Below are 17,041 nucleotides of genomic sequence, written 5' to 3'. Positions count from 1 at the left end.
AATTTGTCAATAGGTGAACAAAGATAATTTATTTTATTTGAATTATTTAAAATAATGTATTAATTTATAATAAAATTACAAAAGAATGCATGACAGTTTTTTAGTAGTTGATTTTGCATTTAAATTAATCAATGTTGGAAATGCAATAGGAAAACAAAAGTTAACAATAAAATAATATGTTGGCTTTTAATCATAATCTTTGAAATTTTGATTTATCGTATGTTGAACTTAAAATCTAAATTACCAAACACCTCTGAATAGTATACTAACATTCTTTTCCTACCCAATCATATCATAATTAAAAATAAACATATACAAAGACGATGTGTCACACTTAAATACATGAAAATGCCATAGTAGAAACCAAATAACAATATATAAAAGTTAATCGGAAAAGTATATTTTTGTAGTCACATATTAATTTTAAAAGAGTGTAAATTAACTTGTCTAACTCTAACTTTAATTCAATTAATTGGATAGGATTTGTGAATTGTTATATTATAAAATTTTGAAACTATCTTCCATTATCACTGATAAAAAAAAAAAAATCAAGATATTTTTTAATAGAGAAAGGAAAATTGAAAGGAATAGTGCTACTCCGTGCAACTCAATCTCTGTCTCAGTCTCAGAAGTACCCAAGAAACGATTCCTCGGCGGTGCAATCGTTGGAGTCCACCGTCATCCACACCGAGCATCGATTTCCCCTTTCCTTTCGGATTTTCTTTCGCTGCCTAATTTAGCGGCAACCAAGCATCTTCTACAACTTCCATTTCCATTCCGTTGATTTTGCCGTGCCTCCGATCATGGAAGTTCCTGACAACTCAGAAGCCACCGTTCCATATGTACGAAACTCCTCTATGTTGCTTTCTTCTTCTTCTTTATTTTTGCTTTTCGTTTTCATTTTAACTTGGAATTTTTAGTTGCATTATTCGGTGTGTTGATAGCAGTATGCAAAGAATTTGAATAATGAACCCTAGACTTTTCGGTTTATATGATAGTTGTGCAACTTATCAATTTGGTAGCTGCAATGATCTGGTTCATTTAGCAATTAGCACTCAATTTGACAAGAACAGAAAGAGAATTTTTATTCGGAAGCATCACTACAAAATGATGATCAAGCCTCTGTATGCTTATTACAGTTAAAATCCAATAGAACAGTGATGAATATGAGAATACCTTACTTAATAGCATACCATTATCTGGTATTATAGCACAAAAGAAAATATGTCTAATCTGGAATTGCAATGTTGAAGTTGTTAGGGCATGTTTGATTTGCTTTTCATTCTCTGTTTTAAAAACTGTTTTCTAAAACAATTCTCCTTATCAGTCAATTTATAATGTAAAGTCTACTAAGTTTTAAAATTTGTTCTAAAAAAATGTTTTAAAAACTAAAATACAGAAACAGCTGAAAGATGTTTCCCTTTTCACTTCTTAATGACAAAAGATGAGTTAAAATAATTTGTTGGGTTTGAGTTAGGTTGATAGTGTATTTCTGCCTTTGTGAAGCTCTGTTTCGGATTAAAATACATAAAGAAAAAAAAAAAAAACAGGCATTGGCAGCAAGCCAGGCTCATGGAATGACACAAGTATGCGGGAGGCCACAGTTGAAACCCAGCAGCTATTTCCATTTTAATCTAACTAAATACTGTTTTCACCCATCAAACAAATTTTTCTATTTTTTAGTTTCTAAAAACTAAAAACAGTTTTGAAAAATGGAAATCAAAAACACCCTTAGTCTTTTGCTTTTGTGTTTTCTAGGTGTTTTTTAGGTCTCACCTTTTATGTGCTGTGATGCATTATAAGTTTCTCTCTAAAAAATAATTCAGGTGTCTGTTATGATATATGAACTTGGATTAATGGCGAGCATACACACATATTTCAGGAGGTGGTGAGTCATGAATCTCATACAAGTTTCAAAATATAATGCTAATCACTTTTACAATTCTGTAGGTTTGATGCAGAGGCTTCTCAATTCTCATGCCGTTTGAATTTTATTTTTTTATGGAATGCTGGTTATCTAACTGTACATACCTATTGAGTATTGAATTAATGAGTGTGTTTCCTGAAATCTGTACATATCATAATTCATAATGTATTGAATGTTTATCTTATTGACCTTGCATTGATCTAACGAGAAAACTTTCTTTTTCCCTCATGGATCTCTGAAAATGTTGCTATCAAGTGTGTGCTGGACTTCACCATACTGGATTCATTTAACTTCATAGCAATTCTAATACTTTCCTTAATCAGAATTCTCCAAGTCTAGCTGGAACAGTTAACTGGGGCACAGCAACTGTTGTTGGAGTATTTGCTGGCATGTTATATGGCGGTAGCAAGGAGGCAGCTGCTTCTGTTGTAAGTTTATGAGTAAAAATATGCTTCAAAACTCTGCTTTATATAGAATTTTGAAAGTGTACTATGTTCAACACAGAAAAGGTCATTAAAAGTAAAGACAAGAGGATAAGTAAAGATCATTTTCTTTACAGGACCGAATTGCATATTCTGTAATTTGGTGTGTGAGTTTGGTTTGGTTTTCTTACTCTTAGATATGACCATGATGAGTTAAGTCCAGCACTAAGGATATGATTCCTTGTTATTTATTTAATTTGTGGTTCCCAAGAATTATCTTTTCTTTAGCAGATTATAGGTTCTTTTTCTTGCCAACCATGTTATTGTAAACATTGCTTGTCTAGATTATCCCATTTAATTGTGGTGATCTTAAGGAATTTCACACATGTTACTAGAGCAAGGATGCAGAAGTTATGTTGAAACTTGGGAGCACTGAAGACAAACGTGAGCAATATCGATTGATGAGAGATGCAATGGAGAAACGATTCATTCGAGTTACACGGGGCTCAATAGTTGGAGGGGTACGTCTTGGAATGTTCACTGCTGCATTTTATGGCATACGAAATCTGCTCGCTGAGAAGAGAGGTGTTCATGATGTTTTTAATGATGTTGGAGCTGGATCAGCGACTGCTTCAGCTTTTGGTTTAATCAGTAAGAAATCATACACTTACTGTACATTCTATATTGTTACCTGGGCCGGATGATGACACCAGTTAACTGTTCTGCTTTTTAACTAATGTTCTTTAGGGTGAAATTTTTTGAGATAACATAAAATATGGTTAAATGTCACAATTATTGTGTTGATATATTTGTTTTCCGTCCTTCTGTTAGTGCCAGGATCACTCCGATGGCGAGCAAGGAATATGGCACTAGGGCAGTGCTAGGAGCAGCAATTTGCTTTCCTCTTGGTAATGTTGTTATTATTTGTTGAGTAGTCTTGTTAGTGAGTAAAAGGAAACAATCTAAATTCTTCGTTCAATTGTTTTTAAAATTTATCTTGCATATATGCATTGTGGATGTATGGCTATTTACTGACATTCTGTTTCCATTAATTGTTTGGCAGGTTGGATCCATCTGAAGCTGGTAAAAATGGCTAACGAAGGTAATCCAGCTGCACATCCACACTCAGATCAGAGAGAAGTGAAGAGTGGGGTTAGTGCTGCAATTGAGAGGCTTGAAGGAAATTTAAGTAAATGAAAAGCTACTATTAGGTGTGATACCCCTCTCGTGGCCAGTACGCATTGTCATTTTTATTTTCTCAGAGAAGTGGGGTAACTTTGAGTTAAGGGGGTTGAATGGCGTTCATGCCCTTTTTTATGGAGGAAGTGATAATTCGATAATTTAGTTGAACGTGTTACTCAAGAATTTTCATCTTTATTGCGCAATATGGGATTCAGCTATGATGCTTTCGGTCTAGGTGGTCAGTACCTAGTAGTGTGCATATTCTTAAAGTGCTTATGTCTTTGGATTTCAACTATTCTAGTAGCTCAGAGCCCAAAAAAATAAAATATTTAAGTGGTGGTAATATCATAGTACGAGTCAACTAATGCAGACAATCTAAGCCACTTGGTCTGTTATCAATGGAAGAACGTTGCAGATTAATAATGTCAAGCCGCGGGACCTAGTTAACCCGTTCCAGCTTAGTTATGATTTCGGAGGACATTACAGAAGAAATAATTGAGAGTGAGGGGAATTACGGGTAGCTCCTTTTAGTGAGGGAAGCCACTGAGGTAGTTTTGTATTCAGTTAAGGTTATACCTTTGTAGCAGCTCTGCTCTGGGGCTTTCTTATGAAATACATTGTTCTCATAAAAAGCACTATTCTCTATTATCATCTTTTACTTATCTGACAGAGAAGCTGATTGCTGTAGGTTAGAAGGCTGCATAGGAGAAAGTCCCATGCTTCAAGTCCATGCCGGGCTTGTTGCTTAGTAATACACTACTACACATTTTATCACATCTGAATTTAATTCGAAGGCGAGTCCTTCATATCCTTTTAGCAATTATTTTTAACCAAACATTAATGAGGCATTGATGCTCAACTTTAATTTTTTTTTATAAATATTCATTAACAGTTTAGTAGGGAGAGGGGGTTATTCAAAGGAGAAAAAAAGAATTCTTACAGAACACGACAATTTAATGTACAACGACTCAAGGAGTTAAAGGACACAATAGCCAACCTTATCGTTTGGTTCAATATTTTTTAGCTTTCTAATAGAATTGGCTACATGATAATAATAATAATAGTAATAATAATAATAATAATAATAATAATAATAATAAACCTCTTAAATGTAAAAGCTACTCATTTGAATGAAAATGAAGTTTTACAAAAGCAAATTAGAGGCACATTTACTTCCAAGGAGAAGAAAGCCTAACAAAAAAAAACTGAATCAGACATTACCAACCCATGCCCAACCCTAGACAACAGTATCTTGCATATCAAGTATTCAAGGGAACCAAGATCTACCATCAAAGTTTTACAAGTAGAAACATCAAAAGCAAAATTTTCCAACAATTTTCTTATGTCCCGTTGGTTTGGAGAATTGAAGGTTCAACTATCTGCCATTAGTTAGGTGCAGACCAATACTACATATCAGCTGCAAATATAATTGAAGAATACAAAATATAGCACAAAATAAATACCGCTGCAACGAACTTGTAACAATAAGTAGCAGGAAAAGTAAATACACAGTGACCCTTCTTTCCATGTTCTGATATTAACCAAGAATTCAAGGAACAACCAAAACAGCCAAACTATAAAGTGCATTCAAGTTACTTTCATCTGCCACTGCCAGGCATATGAATGTCATTGCTCATTTATCATGGTTGACTCCAACAAAAATCCTCTTCTATATCTATTTTACTTCATTTTGCCATGGGCTTCCCCTTGAACTTATTGTTAGTTGTGCAGCTTCTGTGAACAATCATATAAAATATTGAATTGTTGTTTACCCTGCAAAGATCCAAGGAGATTCAAGGTGAGAAGCTACAATATCATCTATTGGAAAAATTCTTTAGACTACATCTGGCTACTCATTCCACAGTTGGCAGCCAACTAACCTCAATGTGTAGGAAACTAATCATATCTAAAGACCTAGTACAAGGAGTTGTACCCAGACAAGGGTAGAGTCGTATCCAGGTACCACCCTCTCACAAACATTTTTTTTTTCAGTTAGCCTTAATTTGAAAGTAATTAAGACTCAGTGTACAACCAATTGAATCTACCTAAGGTATACTATGTCTAACTTTCAATATTATGCAGGATTTGGTGGGAGATATGACAGAAAGCAAGCTCCACTCATAGATGTGTCTTCTACCATAACTTTATAGAAGCCCGCCAAGATTAATAAAGGAAAAAGGTATACAGCCAACTCCTGAGATAACAGGATAATGGCATTTTGGAATTCATAATAGAAAAGACATCATGATAGTTAATAGTTTTATTTTTTTTAAACAATGTGGTTACTAACAAGAAATTGACTTTTGTGGCACATTCAAAAATAAAAGTGAGGTTACTGTAACATTTGTTAGACCTAGTGCAAAAAAGATATATAAAGAAATTACCATTAACTTGTCTACGAATTGCACCTTCTTGTGCCTTCTTATTCGTCCTTTTTACTGCCACAGCTGCAACCATAAAAGTTAGTTAATTATTAATTAATAATGAAAAGCATATGAAGATAGTGTCTGGTATAAAAGAAATGCTGGGTAGCTTTCCTCCTAGAACAATCATGCATATGGTGTGCAACTTTGCATAAAGACAGGTAATGAAGTATCGAACAACATAATCTCTATGTCTATGTTGTTATACACCAGTCACCAGGAAGAGACTTTTATCGCATAACTTATGGTACCTTTAAATTTTCTTTTCTTATTAGCTCTCCTTCTTTTCCTTTCTGCCTTTGTAAGTTCTGTTTCTTCCTTAATATCACCCTTGCCATCAAATACCTCCTCAGGAGCCAACATAGCAGCATCTGAAACAGCCACAGGTGCAATCTACCCAGGGAAGGCATAATACATTGTCAGAATACAGTAAATGGAAGAAGCAGAAACATAAATTTGATAAAAAAAAAATAGCTCTTTACTTCTTCCATTGCCAAAGCAGGCACATTAGCTTGAATAGACATGTCCTCTATAACCTGTCCAGTTCAATTCAAGGCAAATAAGAAGACAGAAATTTCAAGTGTCAAATATATTGTCTATCAAAAGAGATAATAAGAATGTTGATGCCATACAGGTTTTGGAGCAAAGTTAAAATGAGAAAGGGCATCCAGCTTCAGACAGAGTCTCTTAAACAGCATGCTTGCCTGATCACAAATACAAGTTACAAGATTCAATGTACAATGAAATATATAAAAGGATGGCTGCATAGCGTTGCATAATACAAAAGGGAATGAAGCACATAACAAATGAGAGACTAAATAGTAATATAAATAGAAACAAAGTAAAGCAATCGAGATTTGCACCTCATTCTTTTGTTCATCTTTGAATAACAACGGAGCAGAAGTGGGATCTGTCTTCTGAACATATTCTTGCTGTCAACCATTAAAAAAAACCTTTGAGGAATATCACAAGCAAAGGGAAAAATGTACAACTCCTTGAGGAATTAATAATAGGTTTCCAATGTTACAAAACATATATCTAAGAAATACTGACCTCGTAAATTTCTGCAAGACCCTGCTTGCTTTTATTATCATCCTGTATTAATAGCAAAAATGAAATGACTTATACAAGTTAGTTACATACAAATATAGCAAGACATGAAGTTGAACCTTAAAATTGATTTAATTCAGTAAAACAAGCTTACCAACTCTTTAACTTCCCGAGGCCCTTTAGGTGGCAATTTAGGAACCCTTTGAACATCATTAAAATGCCCCTATAGTAAACACAAATGTAAATTAGAAACAAAATAATGTTTGTAGGTGCTTGTGGTCTCATGTATAACTTAGTAGTAGCAGTTAAATAATAAACTCAACACACCCAACTTTTTACAGGAATTGGTTGCCATCTATATATCAGCTTCCATTCATGTAAATAACTTTATGTATTATCGTTGAAGTCCAAACCATATCAGTTCAACATATTAGTTACCTCAATAATCCTTTTCTTGATTATATCCTCAATTGAAGCTGTAACTTCTTCAGTGATTACAGGAGCAGGCCTCACATTGTGCTCAAAGTCCAGATCAACCTCCAATGCACTATTCTTGGGTCTCTTTGCAGCAGTTACCTGTTATAAATTCAACAATTAATAATGCAACACCATATTAGCTAAAAGGGCCAACAAATGCAACCAACGAATAAATCAGGTAAAAAAAAAGGGGGACTACTGTATTACCTCACCCTGCATAGTCCATGCTTTTTGCTCTATGTTAGCTTTCTCCATCTGCTCTATCTTGGACTGAATCTTTTCCAGTTGCTTTTCATGGGCAGATGCAGTCCCTTTCGTCTACATACATGTGGAAAAAGAAGGATAAGAAAGTTGTTTTCAAAATATATATATATATATATATATATATATATATATATATATATATATATATGAGGGATCAAATTACACCGGTGTAACTTTGACCAACTATTGCATCATTCAATAACCTTCAATTGGATAATATTTTCTTAAAATTCACCGTTGGATTGAAAGTTCCTTTCACATAGATCATATGTATAAAATTTCATATTAATTCAAAATTATTTGCTACCTCATTCATACAGATTAAAATCGACATAATATAAACTTTTCAAAAAATACTAAAATCGGATCATTTGATTACCTTCTTATTGTTCAATTTTGACAAAATTTGACACAGACAATCTTAGTAATATCTAAATATAATTCAATGGTTGAATCGATAAAAATCACATTTTATATCAACTTATAGAATGGTGTAATAGTTGATTAAGTAATTAGATCCCTCCATATATATATATATATATATATATATATAAAGAGAGAGAGAGAGACCTGCTTGTCCAATTCCATGTCATCTTCATCAGAATAATCAGATTCCTGAAGTGCTTGAGCTTTTCTTTTTGACCCCCTTTCCTTTTTACCTCCAAAGAAGTCTTCATACCTGACAGGAACAAATAAAAAAATGAACCCAGCAAATAGATATAGAGAAAAACCATCTAAATTAGTAAGAAGTTACAAGGAGTAATATAACTATAAAGTACCCAGCTAATTGCATAACATATGACCGAGGAGAACAGGACTTAATATTTAAAGCAAATACACCACCACAAACAAACCACAAAATAATTATTATAATAATTAAATAAATACTGTAAAGCTTAAAGAAAGAGGAAAGATCACTTAGCCAAATACAGTTGGCCAGACAACAACAATAGCCTGCTAGCCTGCAGCAATTACTATTGACAAAAATACAAAAACTACTTTGCTTCTAGAAAACTTAAGCGTAAATGGCATAGAGTTAGATTAGTTGTTCTCCTTCAGTTTCCTCATGCTTCAAATGGTTTCACACTGAGTTTTCATTGGTTTTCCTCTATTTTAACTATTAGGCTACTATCAATCCAATCAACTCTTTCTATTGGGGCTTCTATTGGTCTTCTTCTCACAATGATCAAATGAGGTGTGATTTTACCATCTTACTCAATGGTGTTACTCCTATATTGTCTCTAATATATCCATTCCTCATCTAGTTTTGTAGGTCTATTCTAACATTCTCACCTCAGCAACTGCAACTAAGGACAGGCACAGGCCTACACACTAAGTCCTAGAGGCACATACCCCCTCAGTCACACTAATTTTTAAATGTTATATACAATCTTCTATTCATATATATATATATATATATCAATGTTGTTAATGGCGGATGGCGGTTCATGGCGGAAAGTCAAAAATCCGTCATAAAAATGGCGGATGGCGTAGCGAAAAATGGCGGATGTCATGGCGGACAAAAAAATACGAAAAAAAAGGAACTGTTAACAGTAAAAAGGGGTGTCAAATAGCAAAAGGAAAAAAAAAGCTGTAGAAACAAAAATGGGGTGTCAAACAGCAAAAGGCCCAAAACAAAATTAAAAAAAAAAACATGAAGGCTGACCCGCGAGCTTGTCTTCTTCGGCTTCTTCGTCTTCTTCGCGAGACAGAAGGAAGGCCGTTCGTCGCCGGAGCTCGTGCCTTGCCGGGGCTCGTCACGAAGTCAGCCTTCGTCTTCGTGTAAGGGGTGTCGCGGGCGGCGGCGGCTGGGTGTGCGGACTGCGGGTGTCGCCTGTCGCGGCGGCGGCTGGGTGCGGCGGGGTGAGGGAGGATGCAGAGGTGCGGGAGGGACACAGGGGCTATTCTGAATCAAGGTGCGTGGGTCGCTTTTAATTGAATGAATAACCGGGTAGGGTTGGATCGGGTCGGCCCAACTCCTACCGCGGACAAAAACCAAGCAAAATCCCGCCATTTCCGCCACCCCGCCACAGCCGCCATGGCGCCGCCATCCCAAACCCGCCACGCCACCGCTATTCGGTGGCGTTTTTTCGCAAATCCGCCACCTAAATCCGCCATGACGCCGCCATGGCCGCCATTTAACAACACTGATATATATATATATATATATATATATATATATATATATCCTCCATTTGTATTGTTTTTCCCTACTGCTTGCTTAATATAATTATAAATTTATGATAAAGGTCAATTTTTTTTTGATGTTGGGGTAACTTATGACTTAATGATAACTACCATATGCCTAGACCTCCTGCTTGTAATGCTTTGATATTGTTATTCACACATCACCACAAAAAGTTCTATCCAAAAACAAGACATACACATGTGATATCAATAGATATTTATGGAACCATGATCATTAAAGTCAAGTGAAGCAATTTAAAGCTTGTATTATTTCATTGACCCGTAAGTGAAATTACAGATTAGTGAGTGTGAGATAAGCAATAACTTAAGTTGCAAGCTTAAAATAGATGAACATCTTTTTTTTTTTTGTTCTCTAGTGGGAGACTGACAGGACAAGAATAAACACCTTGCATTTTCTATGCCCTCTGTTTCTTCATCTTCATCTTCATCATCATCATCACCAATCCCAAAATCACCTTCCTAGATAAATATAATTAGAATGAGTCAGAAACCAATTAATTAGTTAATAAGCAATAACAATTAAGACCAGGTTATTCTCATGATCCTGTTTGAAAACCCCAAAAAAGGGTAATGAAAACCAAACTAAGCAAAGACTCACCTCATCACTTTCCCCTTCGTCATCGTCTTCCTCCTCACCTTCTCTGTCTGCCTCGCCATTCTCGAAATCCTCTTCCTCCTTCTCTAAGTACTTTGTCAATTCATCTATTTTCAAGAATTTATCTTCAATGCCACCACCTTCCTCATTCTCTTCTTCTTCCTCTTCATCCTCCATCTCTTCTTCTTCTTCTTCTTCTTCATCTTCTTCTCCTTCTCCCTCCTTTTCTTCATCCTCCTCATCTTCTTCCTCTTCCTCATCCAATTCCTCGTCAAAACCGTCACTCTCTTCTTCCCACTCGTCTAGAATATTTTCCTCCTTCTTATTCCCACCCTCCGAAGGAACCTTCAGCTGGGAAATCTCTTCGGGATTTTCGACCAGCTGCTTCACGCGGCGGCGAAGGGTGGATAATAGAGGCTGCGTTTGGAGGTCGATTTGTTGCCATATCTGTTCGGCGTCGAAACCGTCCACGAGGAGTTGGTCCAGTGGCGATTTTGGGGAAAATGGATTCAGGGAAGAGAACAAGTATTGCGACGCAGTACGAGCAGCTTCCGACAGCGCCGGGTTGGGAGCGAGGAACAACGGTGGTTCGGTCGCTTTCAGCCGCCGTAGGGCCTCGACGCCAGCATCGCTAGTGTTCGCCATGGCAGGGTGCTCTGATAGTGTTACTCTGTTCTTTCAGCGATATATTGGGTTTAGGGTTTTAGGCTTTTAGCCCAACGGAAATTGGAGGCGACTAAAACTGTGCGTTTTGATGGACCTAATTTATTTATTTTTTGGTAGAGATTTTGATGGAACTAATAAATAAACATTGATTAATTGTTGGAAAATATTTTTCTAACACGAAAATGAGAGTGGCAATGTCTCTTGTAATTTTCAAGTGTGAATTTTGGGTTTATATATAAAAAAATAAAATAAAAATGTGAATGATATATAAAAATAATTATATATTATTTATATATCATATCATATGATTTAGTTGTATTTATCAACAATAATTTACGCAAGTGTTAATAAAAATGTGAATGATTTAGTTGTATTCCTTAATCAAAGGTCTAAGGTTCGAATTCTATTAAAAAAATTATATTTGACTTAAATTATATAATTAATTATACAATTAAGTAGAAACTATTATTATATTCATATAATGTAAAAGTTGTTCCGCTTTAATAATTAGGTAGTACTTTTTGTCTAAATTTTAATTTTTAAGCAATTTTTATTTTATTTTCTATTTTATATTTTTAATATTTGAATTTTATTTTTAAATATAATTATTTTTTAACAATGATCTAAAATATATACTTTACTATATATATGATCTTAACTAAAAATGCATATTAATTCAATATTTATTTGGTGATACTTTTATAAATTCTACTACTTTGAATATGATCTTTTTTATTATTTTAATCTTGTTTTTACAGAATCAACAACTGCGGATTGTGTCTTCTGGTTGCTGAAATCCTTGGATGATGTCAAAAAGGTAAATTTATTGCTGCACTTTGGTGTATCTAGAAGCACAGGAACGATTTAGTGGGAGAACAACACAAAGCCAACAAACATCTCCTTTAATTCATCTCAGAATTATATTAGAAAATGGAGAAATGCAAAACTTGAGGAATGCAAATGAGCCTTTTTGTGAGCAGCTTAGACATGTTATTTTAAAATGAATTTGTTATTTTAAATATTTTATATTATCACTTATGTTTTCCTGAAATGCAACACAGATGCCTCTCTCTACCCCAATCGGGGATTATATGGTGCAGGACCTTGTGTTAGAAACCATGATGGTGCGTTTGTCATTGCAAGAACCTCTTTATGCCATGGTCTTCTTCCTGCAAATGAAGCTGAGATGGCTTCTCTCTTATATGCCATCACGTGGATCCATGATATGGACCTCCACAGTATTGTCGTCGAGATTGACCACAAACAACTCCACAATGTCATTCTCTCCAACATTTCTCACTTCGATACTGAGTTTGTCCTTTTAGTGAGTAAATGAAAAGTCTAAATTTGATTCATAATTCTCCTGAGATTTTGGTAAGACAACAAGCAAATCAAGTTGCTCACACCCTAGCAAGGGGTCTAGATTACGAGCTAGTTGTCAAGTTTTTTTATGATATTCCTTCATTGAAACTTTTGTTGTTTATGAAATGAGTTAAGCTGCTTGCAGTAAAAAAAAAAAAAATCATCTTTCTCAATTTGTAATGAGGTGTGATTTTACCATCTTACTCAATGGTGTTACTCCTATATTGTCTTCTTTTTCTCTTTTTTTATTGGGTCATTTTCCTAAAATAACTATCTTTAGTAAGATATTTGCTTCTATCATTTTTTATCCATAAAATTTAAATCTGTGATTTTACCTTAAATTTAGACAAATGACTTGGATTGACTTTTTCTCTTTTAATAAATCATTTTTTCTTTTACTTGCTCCTAATGCAAATTACAACCCGTGCCTTTGCACGAGTGCTCTTCCAGCTAATACCACTTAACGATAATCCTAGAATAAATAAATCAATGCACTCGGATTAGAGTAGTTCTTAGAATTCTTGGTCTATTACATACATGCCGACAGAAAGTAACGGCCAAAATTCTCCTTGCCTGTTCAACCATTAATCTTCCAAAAAAGAAAAAAAAAAAAACTATATACTTTGGTTTGATGTATATTTGTGCACCTGAATATATGGATCCAAACTTCTCAATATAATCCTTTTGTTACTATTTTCTTACTACTACTTCTCTTCCTTTTTTCTACCAGAAAATTGATGTTCTTCTGAAAATTGAAGCCCGTTTATGTGACACATAGGTAGGAGTCAGGGTACCGCGTCGACAACACGCTGTGCTTCAGCTTCATTATCAAAGCGAATATGCCATAGCACGGAATATGCAGCAATGCCATGGAAAAGTAACTGAAAAATCAATTACAAATCAGTGAGAAAGAGACATCAAAATATCCTATATATCAACAGTTAATTATCAGAATCAGATACCTTAGAGGCACTGGAAACATAAATAAAATAAGATGGAAAAGAAATAATAATTTATATACCATAGTGGAGCATACGGGGATGACAAATCAAGAAAAGGGTATGGCCACCTGTTTTTCCAGGACAAGAAATTAACATATATTAGACAATGATGTATATGATGTTTTCCATACTTTTCAGTGTTAAAAAAACAAATGAGGGTTATTACCAGAGTTTAACTATAGCATGAACAATCCACTGGAAAAGGACGTATGTGATTGTCCACATGCAAAAGTATCCTATTCGAAACCAAGGGAACCTCTGAAGAAGATTAAAAAAAAAAAGGGTAAGAATTCGCATGTGCATATGCAATGGAAGTGGACAATTAAATGGAATAAAATCTAGAAACTCACCAAGGAGTTTAAAGCCGTATCGCCTATTAGGAAAACAGCATTGATGGTGTGCATACTGATTATTAGCTGCCACATGACAATTTGACTTATGATTTAGCCCTCAATCATGTCTCCTCTTTTTTTGGTAAGAAAAGGAACACATGTATAATACAACTATCTATGCTCGAGTTATAAAAGAAAATTAACAGATATGCTGAGTCATACATGGTACTTACCAAATTTATGTTGTAATCTTTGATGGTTAGGAACGGAACAATTATGAACCAAAACACACAATCTGTGAGCATTACAGCGCCTGCAATCATCTGTGCACAAAAAAACAAAAATTAATTTAGGTAGCCAAAGGCAAAAGCTGTACTACCCCCCACTTTTATAAAAATGTGTCATCTCATTTGTCATTAACTTGATGCTAGGTTGAAAATGTTTAATGAAGGGTAAAAAATGCTTGGTTCCACATTTTCTAAAAGTTAACATGGTTATAGTTTCTACATCTTTGATGTGATTTATTACTTCTTAACGAGTTTCCAAACACGCTAAAATGATATACCAAAGTGGAGTTCATCACTAATTTAATTTAAAGAAATAGTCCTTGCAGTTCAATCAGTGTGATCTATGACAACTTTACCTGGAATAATATTTGAAAGATATAACCCCAGGTGCTTGCAGGTTGGCGAACAAGATGTTCTTGTGGAGCTCCTAAACCTTTCTCATGGTTTGATGGATTAGAACCCTGTGGGGGTGTAGAAGCATCATAAATTCCTTGTTCTGCATCTCCATCTACATTTCCAACCTTATCACCACTAGCTTTTTTAAGATGTTGGTAACATCCATGCATGGAGAGCAAAGATCCCAGCTTCAACATCAAACATACAAATGTTAGTGTGTACGAGATTACATAATAGATTATAGGCATGAGTAACATAACTAACGAAAAATTATGTATTAGGCCCTTTGTAGAAGTATTCACCCCAAAATAAATGGTGACTGCGGCAAAAGTCCACCTGTTTCAAAGCAACAAAAAACAAAAGAAAGAAAAATCAATAATCAAATGCCAAAAAAATCAATAATCAATACAATAAGAGGTGAAATAGGCTTTTTGGTTTTGAATGGTAGCAGCTTCAATTGGCATTTTAAATAAGGTAAAAAAACACTTGTTATCTTAGACACACAAACCAATGATAACAAAAAGGTTTATAAAAGCCTCACTAATTCCAAGAGAAGAGGACTAATTACACTCCTACAAATCCCTTCATCTGGCGCAACTACTAGCTTCGTTTTGGTTTGAGATTAATTAACTCTGTTTAAAGTTTAATAAGCTTTCAAATTTGTGTTCCATACCAACAAGGCAGGATGACTCTTAAAAGTTAAAACAGACACACACGATGGCCTAGTTTGGAATCAAACTTCTCTCGCAGGCTAGAAAAAAAAAGTTAAGATGCATAAATTCATTTCAATTTACATGTTTGATTTATTTTAACTTGTCACTTTCTTCTTTTTTCTGGTTAGTGTTTGTTGAGAAGTTTATAGAAACTGGATTGTAGATATACATAATGCAGAGATACCCCTATCCATATAATGTGCATTAATCCATTTCAACATAATTCAAATATTGACACAGAGAAATTCAAAAGGGAATGAAAACTCACTGAGTGTAAAAGTAGAAAATGCTTCCTCCATCCTCGGTAGCAGTGAGTATGAGAAGCACCAAAAGCACAACAAAGGCAAAAACTCTAAACCCGAGCAACCAGACAGGGTGGATTCCTTTCAAACAAGGCCTCCAAATTTCATCCTCGTACAAAGTTGACGATGTTTCTTTCAAATTCAGGCCTTCCTTGTCACCATTTCTTGCTTTCTTCCGTGAAACTTCATACTTCAATACAATCAGTGAAGAAATGATAGCTGAAAACAGAACCAAAATGGCACAAACCAAAACCCTCCAATTCAACCAGTAACTTTCTGTGGTTGTATCCGCAGTCATAATGGGTTGCCACGTGCCTTTGGGAGAGCCAGTCACAAACCTCATTTCGTTTTACTTCAGATTCTCTCAGGTAAGTGGAGATGGAGATGGTGTTGTTAACTTGTTATGCTTCCCCTTTGGAAAATGTTACAAAACCAATGCTATTGAAGAATGAAAAAAAAAGAATGTAATGATGGCTCTAAGAGAACAAGAAGCTATTAAACTAAACGTCTAAACCAAATAGAACTGAAACATTGGAATGAGTTACGGGGAAGGACCACTCTTATTCTCTGTGATCAAAAGTGGGGCCTAATGAGAAAGTTACACATGACATGGATTTCTCATGCATATCAAACTACGAACAGCTGCAAAAGTTTTGGGTCAGGGAGGACTAAAAAGGTTGAACTCTTGACCCATTTTAACCACATTAACTAATCGTTTAATTATTGGATAAGATGGAGATTCTAAACTTTGGGTGGATTTTGCACATAAAGATGCAACCGACAAATGTTAATTGTATGTTAATCGGTCTATAAAGGAAAAAGAGGCAGCTAAGTAATAGAAAAGGTTGAATTGAAACTTGCAAGGGAAAGCAAAACAATGTGGAGGAGTGAGAAGAGATGCTTTGCTTCTTTGCTTTTGTATATAGAAAACTATTAAAGGTAATAGTCTTATAGACTAGAGAGAGAGAGAGAGAATGGAAAGAAAAGAATGGTGAGCTTGAAGCACAAGCTTCTCTATCGCTTTTATTGTTATCCAACCAAAAATCCTATTGCAGCCTTGATCTCCGTATTCGCATGCAAATTTTAAACTAGTCATGAGTCATATGACCCAAGAGACATGCATGTTTCTGAGAACCCTTCTTGGGTTAAGAATCTTACTATATTTCTTTTTTAATGACAGTGAGAACGACAGAGAAAAGGGACCAGGGACAGGGTACAATTGTATTTGGATTTTGTATTGGAATGCTTGGAGTTAAGATGCTTCATGTATTCCAAGAATGGTTTTTGCCTAGCATGAGTCATGTCTTGCTGAAAAAGAAATAAAGTGCTTAACTACCAGAGAAAGGAATGAGTGGGCAAAAAAGAAAAGGTAAAATATATTTTTTATTTACCAACATATCTCAAAATTCAGTTTTACTTTCTTTAAAAATTTAA

General features: G+C 34.8%; 3 protein-coding genes and 1 pseudogene across 4 annotated transcripts; 2 read left to right on the top strand and 2 right to left on the bottom strand.

Moving 5' to 3' along the window:
* Positions 1–555: 555 nt before the first annotated feature.
* On the top strand, positions 556–4,366 carry LOC114411972 (annotated as a pseudogene). Its single transcript, XR_003666558.1, has 5 exons — positions 556–842; positions 2,251–2,355; positions 2,745–3,000; positions 3,181–3,257; positions 3,413–4,366. The product of XR_003666558.1 is annotated as an uncharacterized LOC114411972 (transcript).
* A 270-nt stretch (positions 4,367–4,636) lies between these two features.
* On the bottom strand, positions 4,637–11,264 carry LOC114411970 (U3 small nucleolar ribonucleoprotein protein MPP10-like). Its single transcript, XM_028375723.1, has 13 exons — positions 10,552–11,264; positions 10,339–10,412; positions 8,316–8,424; positions 7,689–7,799; positions 7,443–7,580; positions 7,159–7,227; positions 7,008–7,049; positions 6,818–6,886; positions 6,587–6,658; positions 6,437–6,490; positions 6,206–6,347; positions 5,916–5,978; positions 4,637–5,304 (listed from the first exon to the last, which is right to left on the bottom strand). Exons 1-13 carry the CDS (start codon positions 11,191–11,193, stop codon positions 5,300–5,302), a joined length of 1,590 nt encoding a protein of 529 aa, XP_028231524.1. The 5' UTR covers positions 11,194–11,264; the 3' UTR covers positions 4,637–5,299.
* Positions 7,556–12,706, top strand: LOC114411973. Its single transcript, XM_028375726.1, has 3 exons — positions 7,556–7,659; positions 11,973–12,031; positions 12,276–12,706. Exons 1-3 carry the CDS (start codon positions 7,638–7,640, stop codon positions 12,537–12,539), a joined length of 345 nt encoding a protein of 114 aa, XP_028231527.1. The 5' UTR covers positions 7,556–7,637; the 3' UTR covers positions 12,540–12,706.
* A 343-nt stretch (positions 12,707–13,049) lies between these two features.
* Positions 13,050–16,798, bottom strand: LOC114411971. Its single transcript, XM_028375725.1, has 8 exons — positions 15,574–16,798; positions 14,895–14,928; positions 14,553–14,780; positions 14,143–14,232; positions 13,928–13,993; positions 13,744–13,835; positions 13,598–13,645; positions 13,050–13,457 (listed from the first exon to the last, which is right to left on the bottom strand). Exons 1-8 carry the CDS (start codon positions 15,948–15,950, stop codon positions 13,340–13,342), a joined length of 1,053 nt encoding a protein of 350 aa, XP_028231526.1. The 5' UTR covers positions 15,951–16,798; the 3' UTR covers positions 13,050–13,339.
* Positions 16,799–17,041: the final 243 nt, after the last annotated feature.

The sequence above is a fragment of the Glycine soja genome, chromosome 5 (genome assembly GCF_004193775.1).
Source record: "Glycine soja cultivar W05 chromosome 5, ASM419377v2, whole genome shotgun sequence".
Lineage (NCBI taxonomy): Eukaryota > Viridiplantae > Streptophyta > Magnoliopsida > Fabales > Fabaceae > Glycine > Glycine soja.
Note: the sequence above shows the minus strand (reverse complement) of the source record. Positions and strands in the feature narration are given on the sequence as shown.